General features: G+C 32.7%; 1 protein-coding gene across 5 annotated transcripts in view; it reads left to right on the plus strand.

Moving 5' to 3' along the window:
- The window catches only part of Syx1A (Syntaxin 1A), a 73331-nt gene that overhangs the window by 34332 nt on the left and 17977 nt on the right, over positions 1–21022 (plus strand). For all 5 annotated transcript variants that reach the window (XM_068773960.1, XM_068773961.1, XM_068773962.1 and 2 more), the window contains exon 3: positions 5524–5623. In XM_068773960.1, the coding sequence (XP_068630061.1) occupies positions 5524–5623 (100 nt within the window). The remainder of the gene's footprint in view (positions 1–5523; positions 5624–21022) is intronic.

The following is a 21022-nucleotide window of genomic DNA, read 5'->3' on the forward strand; positions in this document are numbered from 1 at the left end:
TACCTAGTTATAGTTATTTTATTAATCACGATATTTTGGAACCATAAGACTTGAAATTCGGTGTAAACATCCCTTTCGAGTGGAGGTCTTACTGCTACTTAGATAGTATGGATTTAACAATATTTCACCTGCAATGGGGTTTGAGGGGGCGTTCAATAACTGAGAAACGAGCGGGTGACAGTTAGTGTAAAAACAGAAATGGAGATATTGAAATTTAAATAACTTTTAATTTAATACACAGTTCAAATTGAATTACTGAAAGTACCGCTAAGAAGTTGTACAATTTAGTTATTCCTTTACGAGAGTTCCGTCCGCTACTCAAAGTTAGGAATTTATTAAATTATGTCCAAACGTTATATTTTTAATTTAGCTCTTATTTTCATTTTGCTTTTCTTTTTCCTATCTTCTGCCTTTTACAGAATTTAGACAGTTACTGAATTTCACAACAGGCCCATTTGTTTTACTCCTAAGGTACGTTACGTGGGTAGATAAATGAATATTTTGGTGATGTGAATGCAAATTTTTGGTATATTTAAATTTACAATTATCATAATTTTAGCCGTAAAAAGTTCACTGCTGGACAGTGGCCTCTTAATATATTTATAATAAGACCGGTTGATTTTAACGAAGTCTGTCCACCTAGCGAGTGGGCAATCTATTCAGCGCTTGCCGATCCGCAGGGTCCACTTCAACTTACCAGGCCTTTATATTGTTAATTTACAAATCACGGGTATTTATAATTTCTTTATTACCATAAAAGATACTTAGGCTTGATATACCACTGTAACTCCTTTAATGTACACATATTTATACAGTTAAAGGGCTTTATTTAGTGTCGTGATTTAATAAGATTAAGTCGGATGAAGCATTAAATCGAACTCGCATGCGTACAAAAAGGGTTATTTTCTGCACTCATCCGTTAGTAAGCTTTATATTGGAGTATGTCTTCGTTTCACCATTTCTTATAGGTGTACGTTCAATTCCGAACATTTTTTCCTTTAAGCAAATGCAGTATTTCTTAATTATTTTATGTCTCGATTATCGAATGGACTATACACAGGGTATCCCATTTATCAAAGTTGAGCCGTAATCGGGTCATAGGACAAAATAGCTAATCCAAAATATTTAATTAAATAATATCTATGTTACTATACTATAAATTTTAGCCATTTTAATCCAAGCCATCGAGTGTGGTGGAAATTGAATACTGCAATGGTCAGATTTTTAAACAAGTGGTAAATAAAATTAAAGAAAAATAAATGTCAATTTAATATTAATACCTCTGGGATATTAGTACTAATACCCAGAAATATTAATATTTTTGTTAGTAATAATTCTTAGTTTGGCTTCTACATGTTCCAACATACCTACGGTACGGTATATCATTATAAAAAATTTAATAAACTCCTTTAGTGACCTACATATAGCTTCGAAGTAATAACGTCAAACTATTTTGATTTGTTCGATATGATCATAATAAATAATCAAATTATAATACTTATTATGGTGAAATGGAACGGTGGTCAGTTTGAAATGTTTTATTAAAAAATGTTTTAATCCAAAATCGAGGGATGATATTACACATAAGCCGACACAGCCGCGCGACGCTTGGCGACAAGACTATGACCTACACGTAGTATCGAGCGTCGGAACCCCGCTGTTCCAGCCTTAATATGTGTCCCATTTAGCTCTACTCTGAGACTACTTTTTATTAAGAATTATACCAGCATCCATTCTTATTTATGAACAAATGGTGCTGCAACTATGTACACTGATATACGTAAACACGATAAACGTTGTTTTGTATGTGTAAGAATTAAGATTAGATCTAGATTACTGGGAAATGAAAATATCTTTTAAGATGTATCTTAAATGTTTAATCTTACGTTATAATTCTCTCTGATAAACAAGCGTGCTTATGTGATTTTTTTTTAAATTTACTACTGCACTGCGTTTGAGGTGGAACAGCGCTAAAATTGCTTAAGACCTCTTTATACTGTGTATTTTACCGAAGGAGAGGCTTTTAAGTAGCTTGGGCTGACGCACTATTGAATGATTTCGCTGATGTGTGAAAATGTTACTTTGTAAAGGCTACTTAAGTTAATAATGCCATTATCCACACAATATCAAAATTTTCGATGCTTCCTATTTGGGGTCCCATTGGCAAGCTCATAGTCGCTGAAGGAGCTGAGGAGAGGGCTGTATTTGAGATTTCTCGGTAGACCCGCACGCTAACGAAAGTAACCCAGCTGATGGGAAAGTTGAAGCAGCAGTTAGTAGGTTACATAACGTGCGGAGGTGCGTGAGGCCTTGAGCTTGGAAGATTTAGAAGTGGAGACCCGGAACAAGGTAGATAGATCACCTTGCTAAGCTTGTCGGAAGATGCTGGATGCAGGCAGTTTCGAACCAGTAGTCAAGGTTATTGAAGTAGGAATCCGTAAACATTATAGGTAATACGCGTATATTTGTCGTAAGCAAAATAATATCATAGTGATTATTTATGTGGTTCGTCTTTAACCTTTATATTCGATTATACATATCTAACAGACGCGAGAGTTGATATGACTTCGTGTTATCAAAAGCTCGAACGCTTATCGTGGTAATCAGATTAATTGGTGAGTCACACGGCGAGCGCCCCTCCGCTGGCCTCGTTTTGATCCGCCGCCCGTGAACTTGTCCGATTGTACGAAATAAAGGAAATATTGTCCCTTTTCTCTGATGGTCTACTTTATTCTCCACAACTCGCAGTATGGAGTATGTTATAGATTATGTTAGCTACTTAATTATTTCTATTGACTATTAATTTGTTGCGGATATGCTTGTGTTGTTGAATTGCCTTGCATCGACTCTATTTTCTCTATTTTGCATAGTCTGCAATTTGGAAGCAACTTCCGTAATGCGGAGTGTGGGAATTATGGAAATAGCCGGATAGAATTAACAAGTCAAATTAGGAATTAGACGCTGTCCTGTTTCATTTAAATGTGCATACTGTGTTAAGATATTTAGAACCTAAACACACATTTATACTACCTTACAATATTTTCCTTGAAGCTTAATTTTAATTTCACAAAAAAATTACTTCCTCGATGAATAATTTTTGTATCGTAGTCAAAATAAAAGCTTAGTGATTGCTTATTGTAAATTTGTCATTAAATGAATTCAGTGCTGACCTATCTGAAAAGTAGCTTTAATCTAAATCATTATTAAAATAGCTGTCTTTGCAAACTTCAAACTGTCAAAAGTTATTTCCACAGTCGTTTCAGCCCATAGACGGCCACTACAAGGCACATACCTCGCCCAAAGATATTTATGGGGGATATATCATAACCGCTACACTTGGCAGGTGGGTTGGCGATCGCAATGTGCTACTGTGGTACGCAAAGAACGCAGTTGCCCTTTCTCTGGAAACTTCATTATGGGCAGCAGTAAAGTGTAAATAATAAAGATTGCCAGAAATCGAACACACGATATACGATTGCAAGTAGTAAATAAATTAAACATTATAACTTCATGAATTTAATGTCTTAATAACCAACGATTCCTTGCTTGAATAGACGTGAGAACCAAAAAAGAAAATGCCGAATTGGTAAATTTTTGCGCTTTATAACATGTAGATGTAGTTTAGATGAAAAGAAAACATTAATTTTGGAAAATAATTTTGTACACACGTTAATACAAACTAACAAATAGCTTGAATATTTAGTCGGCTAAGTCGTGATTTTCACACTCGGAGAGGAGCTGGATAAGTGCTAAGTGCAAATAACTTCTGGTTCGCAAGTGTACGTAAAGTTAGGCTGCAGTTGCGGAGGCGTTAGTTACGCGGTTGGAAATTTGCCAGAGCTTCCTTTAGCAAGATCTAAGTACGAACGTACAAATTGTGAAAACAACTTGCTCTCGACTTCCGAAACCCAATTAAATTAAAGCCCTCATAAAGTTTCCATCTACAACACTCATAAACACAATTATGGCATTAATGTGACGAAATCGCAAAAGCAGGATCAGCATAATTACTTTTTAATTATTTAAAGTTATTGTGAAAGTCTTAACAAACTCTCTTATAATGTATAGTTAATGTTCATTTCTTCTAACGTTTAATCTGATAAACTTTTGACACGTTAAAGAAATTCCATACTACCATACTGTCATAGATCAATTGACAGAAAAATCAATATAGGTACGTACAGCTTTTTGTGCTGTTTGACTTTCTTAGGATTAAAATAATAAAGCTTAGTAATGGTTGCCAATAATAAAAAATAAAGAGAATTTAATGCCCAACCAATGGTTGCACGTTTTGGAGTTTTGCCAATATTAATATCGATTTACGACAGCGACATTTTCGGGATAATGTTTCTACAAAAGTAACAAGTAATGTAATTGACTATAGCGAAATTACTGCTGAAAATTTTTTTATGACAAAGTTTTTATCTCAACGCATCGATAATGAATTGAACACTGCAGCGCAGCGTTTCTCAACATGGGGGCCACACACCACAGAGGGGCCTGTTTGAATTTGATTGTTAAGGAGCCAATTCGAATGTGGAATCGACACGACTTTAATCCTTTCGCTTTAATACAAAAATTATATATATATATATATATATATATATATATATATATATATTACATAGGGGGCATAAATTAAAATTGAATTAAGGAGGCGGGAGGTAAAAAAACCTCAGATGGGGGGCATGACACAAAAAGGTCGGAAAATACTGCTATAGTAGGTATTACATTACAGCCGATCCTTTCGTGTATTTTATTTTTTGTTATGTTATATTTATATGTTATATATTTTGCATTAGCAACCCTTCTATTGATTGATCGGCATTAACGTAATATCTAAATTTAAACCGTTCAAAAATTGATTTTTTTGTAAGGTTATTAAAACTTTGTTCAGGGCAATATCTTAAACGAATAACATGTATATTAATTGAAGCAGGTTTAAAATAACGATTAACTCTAAATTCAAATAATTTTATTGAAAGGGTATATTTCTTTTATATTGCATTGTTTTGCATTGTTCAGCATTAGATTATATAAAAAGCCAAGCTGTGTATTACCTTTATGAAGAGATTTTAAAACATAGGTCTATGGTTGAATATGGAATTTATTAAAATAATTGTAAAGCAAATATGCGCCCTGATTAAGATACCATTTAGTTGCCAAAGTTCGATTAGTAAAGGTGAAATCTAAGTGTGAGGGGCCTTGAACCCGTTTAAGAGTATTCGATGTATGTACATATATCTTTTTTTATAATTAAAAATATAGATCTTATAGGCAGTCGTCAAGGTCACGTGCTAAGATAAGAGCGTATCAGCTGGTAGAATTACAGTGGCAAAAACAAGTACTCTCTGTCCGAGATAACATTGTATTCGTACTGTAGAATGTACAATTAGAAATATCTGGGAGAAGAAATCATCTCTGGCCTCATCAAAATAATTTACATATGTAGCTACGTTCTTCTAAGACAATTCATGTTTTACGCAAAAGATCTAGAAGCATAATTATGGTATTTTTTTACAGGTGGAAGAGATACGAGAAATGATAGACAAGATACAAGCGAACGTTGAGGAGGTGAAGAAGAAGCACAGTGCCATCCTTTCAGCACCGCAATCAGATGAAAGTAAGTTTAATTATATCTTAATTTTAAACTATTTATTGGTTGGTCTCTCTTGTGAGTAGCCTAGAAAACGGAACAGTCCATTGAAATGCACACCGTGTGTTCTTTTCGTGAATTTTCGGTATTACAAAATAGTAATAATTTATCTATAACATCTTTGCGGCTTTAATAAGTTTTATTTTTACAATCTTTTTAATATTAAACAAAGGATATAATATTAGAAACAGTATTTCCATGAATACAAACAAATATTATTAGATCATTTCTCTAAACTTTTTACAAAGGTTTAAATTACATTAAAGAACAGTTTGCAAAATGTATAATCAAAGTTTCTGCCTGTCAAAGTTTATTTCTAAAATATTCAAACAGTGTTTAAGGGATGACAAAGTTTTAATTTTATTTTATTCTACAACTTTTATCGTCAAGGTAATCACCCTTTTGTCTCAAATTGTCTTATATTGGAATCACGAAATAATAAAAAGTAAGGTTCAAAGTTATTGTTGAATAACGTGACATTTAAACACCGCCCACAATAGCAAACATCCCACACATTCGACGTTAAGTTCTGGCTGAAAATAGGTTCTCTCAATTGCGTTGTCGTCATCGGACAACTTTACGTGGGAGGACCGGCGCTGGTATTGGAATTCATTTTACGTTAATTGAAGGGCAGATTTGCCAGACGCAGAGGCGACGGTCTGGCTGCCTCTCAATTGACGCCGAGGGTTTTTATTGCTATACTGAGCTTCATTACATGACTAAGCAGTAGAATTAACTGGATGTATCCTTATATATTTAAATCTGGTTGATTTACTTATTTGTGTTTTGAATTAAAGTTAAATTTAGTTGTACCTATTTTTCAAACGCTTTTATTTATATGTTAAAAAATGATAAAGAATTAGCATTATATTATGGTCGATGACCTGATGTCCACTGATGGCCACTGGGGCCTTAAGACGCTGGAGTAGAAATCATGAGTCAGCAAGCGTGACGTCTGCGCCCAACAGACGACATTGTTTAGGTCGTCGGAAGATGACGTATGAAGGCCGTTTTCAACCGGTCTTATTGGAAATCTATGGGCCAGGTCTAAGTTCAGCAGTTGTCTTTCTACATCCGAATTCACGGTGATGATTGTATGGTGATCATTCTTACACAGAAGCCGCATATATTCAATTTAAAAGAAAGGGCAATCTGAAGACATTTGAACTGGAGTCCTGTTGAACATGTAAATAGTTAACATTACAGTATTATTACTAATATTTAGTAATAGTACTGTAATGTTACTGTATCGAAGGCTTATCATAGTAGTAAATCATGTGATTTCTTTTTCAAATCCAAATATTACGTGTTTTGTTACTAGAGAACGGCCAGCTGCTTCTTGAAAATATCGATCTTAGGCTTATAATGATGTTCCTTCAGCTGGAACTTGTCTGGGTCTAGTCTTAAAAAAACGAAGTAATTATTAGTTCTTATCCAACTAGAAGACTAGCAGCATAGTTGAGAATATATGTACTAGTTGATCTGACGTATCAAAATCGACTTTACGACCGGTAGAGCGCTATTTACACTTAAGGCTACAATACGTCGTCTTGAAAAGTCGAGATAGTGTAGCGTCTGCGTAAATTAAAATAAGTTTTGTATAATACACCTTCGAAAAGGCATTATTCGTTTCATCTATAAAGTAATCTTAGTATTTTAGACGTTTCCGAGGTCACGAGATAATATATCAAGGACAACTCGCGTTAAGAGTCTGCGTTATCATAAGTATCGAACGAGTTCGACTCGAACTTCGCTCTCCATTATTCTCTAATAAGATTTCAACGTATACTTTCCAAATATGTGCTACAGTGCTATCGAAATCGCTATACGGCTGCCTTGGGAAAGCGTCGCGAGGCGAAATTGAGCAAATTAATTAAATTTAAAAACTGATGTTACTTTATTTATTTTTTCTTAGTGGTCGGAGTGAGAGAAATGTAAGAGTTTAAATTTATGAACATCATTCCACTTACTACGCCCCACATCGTTCAAGAGTATATGCGTTTAAAAGAAACGATAAAGTGAAAAATATTTAATTTTATTTATATCAAGTCAACATACTCGACCTACGCCATGCATTTTTATATATTTTCATTCATATTCTTGTTGGGGTAACTTTTCTAAATGTATTAGATTTTTGCACCTCAAAGATTAGATTAGTTTAACAGTAATAATGAGGAAATTATACGTAGCTGTAATATCCGAGAGAACTTTGCCGTTTGAATTTCTTTAATACCATAAAGGAACACACTTTACCAAGTTTAAAATAATACAATGTTGTCGTAAATAAATTTCCAATTCATTGTTGATAAATGTATCTATAGAGCTCAAATGGTTTTTATTCAATCGATATCGATTTTTTTTTTATTTTTCTTAATGTTTGACTACGTGATTAAAGTCATATTTCAAAATGCTCGCTCATATTGTCATTAAACTGTAATATTTGTCTTAAATTAAATGTATTTTCGGTGTTACTTCAATCTCGTCTGCGCACTTTTATACTCTATATTTATTTTAAAAAACGATTTCAGGATCTAATGTGCAATTAATGTCTAAATGTGGCAAAGGGGGAAGGTCCACAGCTACTATGCTATAAAAATATGGTGAGACAAAGTATAAAATTTTAAAAAATCTCACATGTGTTAACTACGGTAATATTGCAAACTGTCTATGTAAATGTAGGACTCGGTCGGTTTAAAACACATTGATAGTTAGAACAGTTATAATAATGTGTTTCTTGAGACATGTTATCATTTGATAACATACATGTGTAAACTGAATTATGAATATCGATACTATAGTTTGATTTTTTCTCATTTTATAAAAATAATTCAAACAGTTGGACGACTCTTTATTATGAGTATCCAAATAATGCAGTAATTTTCATAGTACACACTCTTTAATATTGCCTGTGTAAGTTTCAAAGAATTCTTTACGCATTTTCCTAGATTTGATATCCTAGATTCCAGACAAATAAATTCCAATTAAAGTACGTTCCCAGTGAAGGTGCCAAAAAGGTCGTGCATAAATCATCACATTTTGGTTTGAGCCCATTTTTATGAAAAACTCCACCAATGAAACCTTTTATAAATGCGTTCACACTTATGAATATACGAAAGTGTTTAACTGTAATTTATTGAGTGAAATAAGGAATAAAAAGTGTAATATTTTTTTAAGGCGTTCTAAATAAATCTTTTGCTGGATATAGGCTTTCCCCCTAGATTTCCCATAGGACTGAATGAAAAAGGCCTGAAAGAGGCCTGCATCCAGCGCCTTCTAAACAAGGTCTTCTGTCCACTTTGTGGGTGTACGTCCTACGCTGCGCTTTCCGATCCGTGGTCTCCACTCCAGAACCCTAGGCCCCAGCGACTATCTGATCTGCACACTATGTGGCTTGTCTATTGTTACTATGTGGGTATACTATATTATTTATTAGTAATAAAATAACTTTTGGTAATAACAAAAAGCTCTTTGTATTATTTCGATTTTTATGTACTACATATTGCCAATTCGCTCTTATTATTATTCTTAATAATTGTGCTATAAGTTTTCCCATTTACAATGTTATTTGGCAACTACATATAAGTAGAGCGCGATTTCTGTTAGAATTTGAGCCAAACGATGTGCACTATCATGGAAATTTCTCGTCCGAATTATGTTACCATCTTTATTTTAAATTTATATTCCTTGTATAGCCCTACATAAATGATTTACATTAGAGATGTATTTATATTCATTCACATACAATGGCACGTATTAAAATGATTGTATTTTTGTGTAAGGTTAATTTATACAAGAAGTTATTTTTAAAAGAAGCATTTTTTATTTTAAAATTGCGCTTCCTGTAGCGAGAATAGTGATGCCTTGCCGTAACATTAGCACGAGTTTAATAGCAAAAAAACATAACATTATCTTAAATAATAAGTTAATTTTGTGTATTGATTTGTAATGATGATGTTAGTAATCTGTTTGATGCCGTAAATATAATATTTTATATTCATTTTTCACATTGTTTTGTCATTAATAAGTATTGCTTTGTTACTCGGTAAGTACTATGAAAATGCACGCAGTTAATATTTTTATGACCCGTTCAGACTGGAAATTAAAACTAAAGTTAATTTGTATTATATAACAAGGAATTTTGCTAATTGTCTACTATCGACTGCATCAGCAATATTCTTTTAAACTATAACCTTGGTTGCGGAATAAGTTTCAGCTTCACATCGATTTTGTTTCTTTTGTCGACCTCATTTTATCTCCCATTGTGTTTGCTCCAACAGTTCGCTGTTTTGTTCTACAATAGATTGTTGGATAGTTGGCAGTTTTAAATTCAATTACGTTTAGTGTTTTAAAATTTTTATTGTACAGAACATTTTGTTGTTTTTATTTTTAAGAATTCGTTTAATCAATATAATTTTAGTCACAGCACGCCCAATGCTAGACATAAACCTCTCCTATAGATTTCAAACAGGACCGGTTTGAGGCGAACTACATCCGGCGTCTTCCGAAGACTTTAACAAGGTCATAACAGTTACTTATAGTCACTGAGATAGCATAAAAAGCCAAAGCTTGATTACTTGCAACGACTGATTCAAACCACACATTATTTCCAATAATATGAGTCCGAGCTAACTGATCAAGGATAATCCTTTGAAAAACATCTGAAAAATAAAAGCATGGATAAGATGACGTCGTTTAGGTATTTACTCATTTATTCTTTTTGTACTCTGATTCATCTTCATCATGTAGTCGTAGACATTCTTAGTAATACAGGAAACTGAAGCTCGAGGATGATCGAAATTATTTGTGTATTATGTTTACACTCATAATAAATGTTTTTAATTTTATTTGATGTCATAAAATATTCTTGAAAGAAACAGAAAGCTTTAGTGTTTCAATATCAATTATTTATTCGGAAAAATCTTACTACACGACAGTGGTAGACTTTTAACAGGCACTCATTTTTATCAGATTAAAATATTTATTAATATTTCTAATCGACAAAATTTTACTTAATAATTTTGTTTCTTATGTATATCAAAAATAAATTTACTGTTATATTGATTTAAACATCTTTATAAATAGTATGAAAGTATGCGGTGAAATGAAAATCGTTATTTGTTTGAACGTAATTACGAACTGATAAGCGTTGATGGAATTGTTTCGTTTCTGCATCTATAGCGTTTTTTTTTTTAATTGAATGAACATGCGAGGCTAAAGTTTTTAACGTTATTATAGTTAGTTCTCTTTCAGGAAAATTGTTCCACATTCACGCTGCAATGTAGCGTGGTTAAAAGAGAACGTAAGTTTGCATAGAATATGTGGATAGAATTGAATTGTCATCTTAAATGGGTCAGCGTTGGCATGACTAACGATTCACATTGTGCTGCGCCAAGACAGCTCAACTTGTAACACATAAGTAATATCTAAAGTATGACATATTACTTTGCAAAAATGTAATAACATTCTTAGGGAAATTTAATTAAATTTAATATCCTTCGTTTTTATTTCCATTGCAAAGCATTTTATCACGAATATTTTCGACAGTCTAATGAAGCTGTATAAGTATCTTCATAACCATTTCATTTAATAAATTCTGAAACTTTCATTATCATCTTGTCAGCAATAGGACAACTTCTGTTGAACTTAGGCCTTAGCCATACTAATCCGATTGGCCATACTAATAGGATTGGTTAAAAGCAGCTATCGTCTTTCGATGATAATGGCAGACATAATCGTTTGTCCACTTTGTGGGTGGACCATACAACTCCATAAAGTTAAAGCCCCAGGGATCATCTGTTCCACGCGCTGGGTTCTGCCTACTACTATTTGTATTTGCCAATCCGCTATGGGACGTGCTCATTCGATCTCTAAGAGAAATATCGAGCATAGCTTGAACTTTAATTGATTATATTTATGCAGCTAAGTTGGGTTTTTTAATACAAATAAACTTTTTAACTATTTGTTATTCTAAATGCTTTACTTGATTTTGAATGTAAGTAATATTAACCTCCGTGACAAATCGAATTATTGCCACTGGATTAATTAGAAATGCCTTAAGCGATTCCAAATTCTAGAGAGTTTAAGCGCAGGCTTTCTCTAAATTAAGACGAATTTGTTATCTTGCTTGTTTCGATCTGGATTGGAAAAATTTAAAGTATCTTAAATTAAATCAATTCCATAAAAGATTAGTTTGCTTTTTGCGCTTGATGAGTAGGCGCTAAAAAAATTTAATCTTTCTCCGTTTTGCATATTAAAAATGGCGACACTTTTTACATCAAGACTCAAAAAAAATGACAAACCTTAGTATTCAGGTAATAAATTCTTTGCGCAATAAATAATAAATGGTAAAACTCGTACGGGATTATCGAATTATTCTTTCACTTTTTATTCTTTGACATAACAAATTAACTGGAGTTATTTTAAAAGAATTTTTCATAGTTTGCGCTAAAATAAACCACATAAAAAGATGTAAATGAATAAATAAATCGTGTTCAAATTACAGCTGGTATAATATAACAGTAAAAGTCTTTTAAAATTAAAATTACCGCAGCGCTTGCAATGAATTGTTTTCCATGTAAAAAAGGTACGAAACATTTTGCCTCAAGCGCGGCTTAAGTTGGCTGTTTAACTTTTGTCTCATATATTTCCGTGGTAGTCTTGTTCGGTAAAAATAACTTGCTATTTTCATGTTGCGAACAACTCACCCGAGGGTTACACATAACGTTTTACGTCTTGCTGCTGGTTTATATTGAATCACATTAAAGTGGACCCTAAAAATGAATTACTTTTGAAAATAATACATGCTGTAAGATCGTAGTAAAGCTTAGGATTTATTGTTTTATTAAAACCTATTTTTAAGAGAATTTCCAAGAGATTAACAATTTATGATAGTCGAAACAGGCAGAATAAAATGTATCGTCGAATAAATTTATCGTCCACCATTGGGCATAGGCCTCTCCGTGGATTTCCCGTAGGACTGGTTGGAATTAGTCTATATTATAAATAATTAGTTTATTACAGTTAACATTAATACTATGAATACGTAAATGAAAGATAGATAATAATAATAGTTAAATAAAAATTTGCTTTTATTTTATAATTCTGATGGAATACACATGTTTATACATAAACAAAAACTTCGTTATTCCCTTTCAATTCGATTGCAATTTGTAACACCACGGCCCGAATCCCTTTTCCTTAAAAACTTATTTGGGGCTGGCTGCAGACTAATAAATTTTCGCCGAAGCGAGCACGCCCGACGTAAGTACGTTTCTACGACGGTGGCAATGAGGCCCTATATAAATCACCTAATTTCATTTATTCTATGTTCTTCTATTTCAGCATTTCTTTTATGAATATAATATAATTTAAATGATACACCATATTATTATTTTGCTGATTGAGATATATCAGCGTATACGCTGTCATCATCACGTCAGCCGATAGGCGCTCACTACAAGACAGATAGATTTTCCACAAAGATCGCCATAATAACCAGTTTAACTGCCCCCAGCTAGCCATTTCCCGCGATCTTGACCAAATCATCGGTCCACCTAGTGGCCACCTATCTACGCCGTGTCTACTAACTCGTGTCGCCATTCCAGAACCATTGGTCCCAACAGTCGTATGTTCATGAGCGATGTATCCCGCCTACTATATTCGCTGTAATGCAATAATTTCAATTAACTGAATACACGTCCGTACGGAATAGACAATCATAACAAATGGCCCTCCGTCATGACCTCAGTCAATTAGTCAGTTGCATTATTTATATCTACATAGGTGTCCCGTTGCAGAGTATCCTCCTACGCCTAAGTTATATTAAGAAAATAACATTTTATGTATATGCTACCATATTATTTATCAAGTAAACGCTCTGCTTATCAAGTAATATTTTACTGATACCGACATCCCCGACGCTGTCTATGATTTTGCTATTTCACACGGAAAAAGGTCTAGTTCTACAGTCCCTGGCTGAGACGATTTATTTTATAGGACTTACAATTTGTTATTTCCAGGGTCCAAGTGACTCGTTCATAGAACATACTTCCCACTTCAATTAATTTTAGTCGGAACGTATACTATGTCCTCCATCAGCATGGCATCGACAATCTACATTTCATGACACGCCGGCAATCACTATTCTGTATTCGTGTACGGCAATGAAAGATCAAAATTGTTAGCTGTGAATACAATATGAATACGTCCAAAATATATCGTTTAAACTTAGAGGAAGATTACTTAAAGTAACTCTATAAACACTAAAACCTTGTTATACCAGAGATTTCGATGAATTTATTTATCTCCTTATCTTTTCTAAGAGGTGACTCATGTACTCGTACTCGTCCACCAATACTTTGGTCATAGGATCTTTATTGGTTATCTACGTATTTGACATGTTTATCTTGAATCCAATTTCAATGCTATCTTAAGATTTTGTAGAAAAGTTTGTATTTAGCTAAAACGATTACCAGAAAAACTATATGGAGAATTATCCAAAACAATATGAAAAATTTTAACTTAGCCATAATTTCTACAATGAAAGTCAATGATAAATTCATTATTTTTTTACGATGACAAACCAATTTCCTTTTTCACTATTCTTTACAGCCTACTTTTTTGGCTTCCGATTCTTCATTGCGTGTAAAAACCCGGGTGCTTCAATATCGCGTGCCGACTCTACGGCAGGGTGTAATCATATTGTATTTATAATTACGTGTTACTATAAACATCTTTTGTTTTAAAACTTATTTATATATATGAGACATTTTGCTAAACACGCATACATTTGATTATATATATTTTATGTAATTACTAGAAAAATTTAAGTTTTTCTGTTATAAAATGAATATTATCATTCTGATATTTTTCTGTGACTATTATATAGCAAGTAACACTACATTTTTTCAAATAAATAATATCTATCCGTAGTAAGTTTTAATTTGTCTATAATATTTTAATATTAAGTGAAGTTGCTACAATTTATTTTAGCAATTAACATATACAGATTGATTAATTATAGTTAAAAACGGAGAAAGCTTTACAGAGGGAAATTGTAGCTTATTTGATGTCAATTACAGTATGTTCCCATACAAAAATAAATTACTTCAGAAATAATAAATATACGTTATATATAGTATGATAATAAAGTAAGAAAAAGCGTTTTCAAATATCAGATTAATACGTATTAAAAGTAATTATTTAATTAGTTATTGGCCTGCCGCATTCCAACAGAAAAAATAAATTAATGTAACACATTTTTCTGCTTTCAATCTTTTTGCTTCATTCACCCTTTTTAAAGCTATTACACCTAGATCTAATCACTATGTATATTAGCTTATAAGAATTACGTCTGTGTAATGTAAGGATGGTTGAGGTAGGGGTAAATAATTAATAAGCCAATACGATAAAAATACACATTTCGATACAAAATGTCAAAAAAAGAGAGATTTCTTTAAATGAATTCAAACGTTCAAGTCACCAGGGCTTCCAACGATTCTCTTTTGTTATATCATCGCTCTAAATTAAGTATTGAGTCGAGGTAGATTTATATACAGATGAATATTTCCCTTGGCATTTACAAAGCCTCTTACCAATTTAAATATCAGGGAACAGGACATGACATCATATTTTGATTATTTTGAACATGAAATGTTTACTGTAATTAACTTTAAAAACGAACAATGAGTTGGTTATATACAAGTTACCCGCTCATCAAATTTAACAGCAGCACATTTATTATCAAAACCAAATTATTTTCCATTCTGACGACTGCTTGGGGTAATCAATCTCCGTCCTATTCATATATTTGTATTGTGATTTAATGCTTGCCCTCTTGATTCTCAAGTGCGCTAGGTAACCGTGGAATACGGTTTTACGTTTAATACCCAATTCTCTTAAGTATGGAGTAATACACAAAAGATTTAAATGGGTCATTTTACGCTTTTAAGGGGTTTGTATTGTGTAACATTACAAAATGAATGACGTAACATCACGAAGTAAGCGGCTAACAGTAATTGAATTAGGCTTAATAGAAGTAAACTTGTTTAATAATATTAAAGGTGAAATACGTTTTCGTGTTACGTCACTGCCGCAACGAATTTTACGATGTTAACTAATATTTATATTACATTGCTATATATTGCTAAGCTTTAATGTCTAGATATCTGCTCTGCTTTGAGAATTGCATTTACATCAAATTTAATCAATTATCAAAGCTCCAATGCATATGATTGTAGTCGAGTGGTCAAATGGTACAGGGGCTTAAAGTTCATAACACTGCTCCTATTGTACTATTAGAGAAAGGTTTTCTTATAAATATTATATACTATATTTCCGAGATGCATCAATTCAGGCAGCTACGATGTCTATAGCGACTAAATCTCTAAGAGCCAGGCCGCCGGGCATCACGTAAGTCCACGTCCGGAGCGTCTCAACAAAACAAATAAAAACTTTCTTTTGAGACACGCATCACCAATTCTTACCTAGTTTACTCTGAGACTGTCACTGAAATTGTAAGTTTTATTATCTCAGTTAATTAACAAAACAGTTTAGACAAAATAGTTAAATGTGACGAATTGTACATCAAAACAATTGTTATACAACTTCAGTTACAAGTGGAACATAATGATCATTCTTCAAATTTAAACCACAGTTTGAATTTCGAATTCGAATTTGCACGTTCCAGCTAATTTAATTTATTTTACTGGTAAAAACAATGCATAAGTAACAGTAATTTAACTATTTGATAATATTGATGATTAATTAAGATTATGGCTAAAAGCAATCTCTGCATCAATTTTTAACGTCGGTATCGTTTGATGTAACGCGGTCACTTACCCGAAAAAGATTAGCAGTACAAGAAACCATAAATATTAAGTATCTATTAAGAGGTAGGAAATAAGTATAATATAAGTCGACGAAAATTTTATATTGTTCATTAAGTCTAAAATTGTTCATAATGCAATTGCATATGCATTTGCAAAAGTCAAAAATATATTGCGCTTGCGCCCGGCTGCTATGTTGCATGATTTTTTTTTTAAATTAAATTACTTTTACTAGACCAAGAGTACCAGCGTAAGTTTTATTGTCTATTATTTATTCTTAACAGTTTAGAAAGCGAATAATTGCGATGCTCCAATGTCGTGGTTATTTCGCGTTCTACTTGTTTTTTTTTTTCCGTAATACTAAGAAAGTAATGTTACACAATTTCTTACGCCTGTTTACTCCAACAATACAAATATAATATGGTGACCGATATTTTAATGGTTCTATTTATATCGGTCACCTACTGTGAGGTCATAAATACGATATAATTGTAAAAAAATATCTTTATTTTTGAAATCGTGGACATTAAAATACAAAATTATAAATTTAATCTCAATTTCGTATATTGTACGAAGCCTCAAAAACATTTCCAGCGCTTAAAACTAGAACGAGTAATACAAAGAGCTAGCTAGCATAGTCGCCCGTCTCTTATACCTGTAGTAAAACAGTTTCCGCAGCAGTGTAATAAAACCAGCTATACATTTTTCATTTCATGTTTTTATAAGTTTAGAACCGTTGAAGTGGTATGAAACAGAAATAATTCCGGACTGTAATAACAATATTTTAGATGACATTCCTGAAATAATTTAAATGATAGAGAATCGTGCTTCAGTCTTGATGTGCGACCGTGAGCTTGTTAATGGGGTGTTGATAAGCTTACGGTTTCTCAAGCTGATAAACGCCCACGAGCTGCCCGCATCCAGCGACTCCGGCAACCTTAACCATGTCGTCGGTGTGTGTACCTAGTGGAGGGGCATACCCACGCCGCTGGAGAGAACTATGCTCGGAATTTCTCTGCGAGAATTAAACAAGAACCACCATCGCCAACGAATTAGCAAGTTGAAATGGTATGGTCGCTGGGGCCTTAAGGTTCTGGAAGACGGATCGGCAAACGCCACCCACGATATGAACAGACTACCTTATAAGGGTATTATTATGGAAATAGCTGTAATAATTATGATGTCAGAGAAATCACTATGAAAATTTTCGCATTTGCTGAAACAACTGTCACATTAATTCTCATATGTTACCCGTAATGACACCTGTTGCCAGATTGTAATATCGACTCAAGATGGGATTTGACTACTAAATCGTCTGCATGCGAAGCTAATGTCGTAAACCTAGATCAACCTTGATGCAATTGCATTATGCTGCAACATTTGTACAAACGCATCAATCAATCGTGTCAGGTTTAGTTAGAGCATAAATTGCATTTAATGTCCATAATAGGATAAAAATCAGAGGTTATTTGATTAAACATAAAGAATAGGCATACACTTACCAGAATAAGCGTTAAGTCTCATTTTCGTGTAATATTTGATACATAATGACTCTAAAAGTTTAGCTGTCAGAGTAATGATAATATACAGTACCCTACACGCACCTAAGAAGGTTCATAGTCTGTCTGGTTTGAATATTTTAGATCGGCAAGTTTGCTAAAATTTATTACCAAAGGCTGATGGAATTTTACTACACTACCAATTTTTATTTTATACTCGACTGCCTGAATTGTTTATTAAATTAAACAGAGGGGGGGGGGGATTACATATTGCCTCTTATTGCTGCTAATGAGGTATCTTACTTAACAAATTGTTATTTACATCACCATTATTTTCTATTCTTCAATCTAATTTAATGGGGCACAAATATTCTATTTTAATATTCCAACTGTAAAACTTGAGACTAATAATCGCAACATGATACGGTAATATAGCAATTAACCATAAAATATCTTTAACAAAAAAAGGGAAGATTATGTTCAATGAAATAATCTAATCAGAACATTTTCGCTTCAAATAAAACAAAATAAAAAACTGAAAACTAAAACATATTTTGGTAGTGGGACTCAATATGATGGTTGTGAATCGTAGTAGTTCCTTAAAAAAAGATTGCTTTCTTAGAACTGTCCGTCTATTTGGTACTTGAAAAAGACTTCATAACTAAAGGGTTTGCGAGTGCAGCGCTAACATTAGCACAAAGGGATATGTTGCTCCCTATTTTTTGCATCATTTATTTCCTCATTTGCTTTCTTTGCATTCTGGGGCAAAAATAAGTATGATGTTACATTGCTTCCACACTGCTTTAATAATTATTATACAATTCAACTGTGTTAATGTAAATTTGGAAGATAAGGTTTCATTTCTTTTTACTGCCTCGGAAACACTAGTTAAATAAGCGTTGTGAAAAAGTCCTAAAGAATATAATTTATACCGGATGATTCACTTTACCCATTTAAATAGCTATCCTTCAATTCTATACTGCTTTAGAAATATTTCAAATGAAAAATTAAGAAAAATTTTAAGTAATTGTTATGTTAATTTGTTGTTTTTTCTATCATATTACTAAATTAAATTAGTGATACTATGTGGTATATTTTAGTAAATTATTTTCAATGTTTTCGTTGATGTGTATTATAATTCTACCTATTTTCAAATTAAGAGGCAACCTGCTATTAATAACCGCATTAAGAACTCTACAGTTTCTTCTCTAAATAATCATCGTCATTATTTAAGCCGTAAGATGTCCAATGCCGGACAAAGGCCACGCCCATGTATTTTCAAAACTACCCGTTGGAAGTGGCTTTCTTTAAACAGTAAATAAAATAAAGAGAAACTAAGCCTGGCTAATGTTAGATTATCATTGAGGTCAATTAGTTTCATTGAGTTTATTTTGTGAAACGTTATGTTTTACGTTAATGAGGAGTAAATTTCTGTTAACTGTTGTTATTTTTAGTCAGACGATAAATTTTCAAGATATAAACTTCAGCGTTGAATTAATTTAATAAAAATCCTTGTCTAAGTTCGCAGTAAAATGTACTAGATATTATTAAATTTTAAATGACAAGCACTTTAAAATTCCATTTCATATTCCGTGTGTTAAAATATATTTCTTTGTATTGTTCAGACTGATTTTAGTTTTATGTGAATTCTAAAATCGTCGTATGCTTGTTCGAGCGAACCGAAACATGCGGCTGATTGTATTGTAACGAGCAAAGTTCGTTATCGCCGCAACCGCATGCGTTTCCGTCTGTTGTTTGCTTGCTTGTTTGTTGTATACGTTACTCGATTAAAGCCGTTCAAATCAGCGTGTGCACAAAGCCTCTTTACACAGATTGCATCAATCCGTGTTGTGCGGCAAAGCCTTTATAGCCTAAATTATTCACAAGATTGATATCCATTGGGACTACCTTGCTTAATAGCGAACAGACATTTATTTCAACATGTATACGACATAGTTTAAAACATTAGAGCACTTAGTTTTTATTGTTGCCATGATTCAGGCACCATATAATTTTTTTTATTTATTTACTTTACTGCTATTTCTTCTTCTTCTTCGTCACTTCATCATAACTAATGGTCGTGGCCATACATGTCAGTTTCTGCTACTATCTTTTTCCAGACTGTTCTATTTTGTAAAAGTTTTAAGGAGAAGTTATCTAAGTAGTGTTATATTGTTTCCATAAAGTTAAACAATTGTAGAAAAGTTAATTTTAACTTATGAACAAAATCACGAGCTTAGGTAATCCAATATACTTAAATGAAACCATTTATTTCACTCCACAACAGTTGTTAAATACGAGGATTAACAAATTAAGATAAGTACATAATCGTGGAACCTAAAGGGCTCGACGTCATTTTTATGTTTTCTAAATTGAACATTCAAAATAACTTTATTCAAATAGGCATTCACGTGCGCTTTTCGTAGATTATTTTAAAATTATAGGTGGTAAGCCACCATCGGCACTGATCGCTGATCTGCTGAGAAAGGCCGGCCAGAAACTCAACAGTTGCTCTATTAAATGAAATTTAAAAGAGTGTATTTTAGTAAACAAACCAAGTTCCACACATTTCGATCAACTAAATACTCTTGAATGCTATAGTTGATTTTTTAGTGATATACTTTTTATATCAGATTTAAAATTGAGAAAAGAAAGGGCTAAGATAAGTTGTAGAACTTTATTTATATATAGGTACACTCAGACTCATTAAGAATATGTTGAAAATAAAAAAGAAACATTAATAGTATATTGTATTAATAATAATTGACAGTGCATTTAAGTATATCGCTGTCATGCACTATATTTTATGGTAATAATTGTATTGTATTACATAAATATTAACTTTTGTACTATTACCTATAATTATTATATCATAAAAGTGTCGGAGTTAGAATTATAGTACTTTGTTAAAGAAACCAGACAGATGTCAGATATTTTTTTGCATTGTCACATTTAAACTTTTGTTGCCATAATGTAGGGGCTGACACGTACTACAAGAGTATATATGAAATCTAAGAATCCAATAAGTTGAACCTTTTTTA

Source organism: Battus philenor, unplaced genomic scaffold, assembly GCF_028537555.1.
Source record: "Battus philenor isolate CCGP_79_NKW_IND1 unplaced genomic scaffold, ilBatPhil1.0.hap1 SCAF_6, whole genome shotgun sequence".
Lineage (NCBI taxonomy): Eukaryota > Metazoa > Arthropoda > Insecta > Lepidoptera > Papilionidae > Battus > Battus philenor.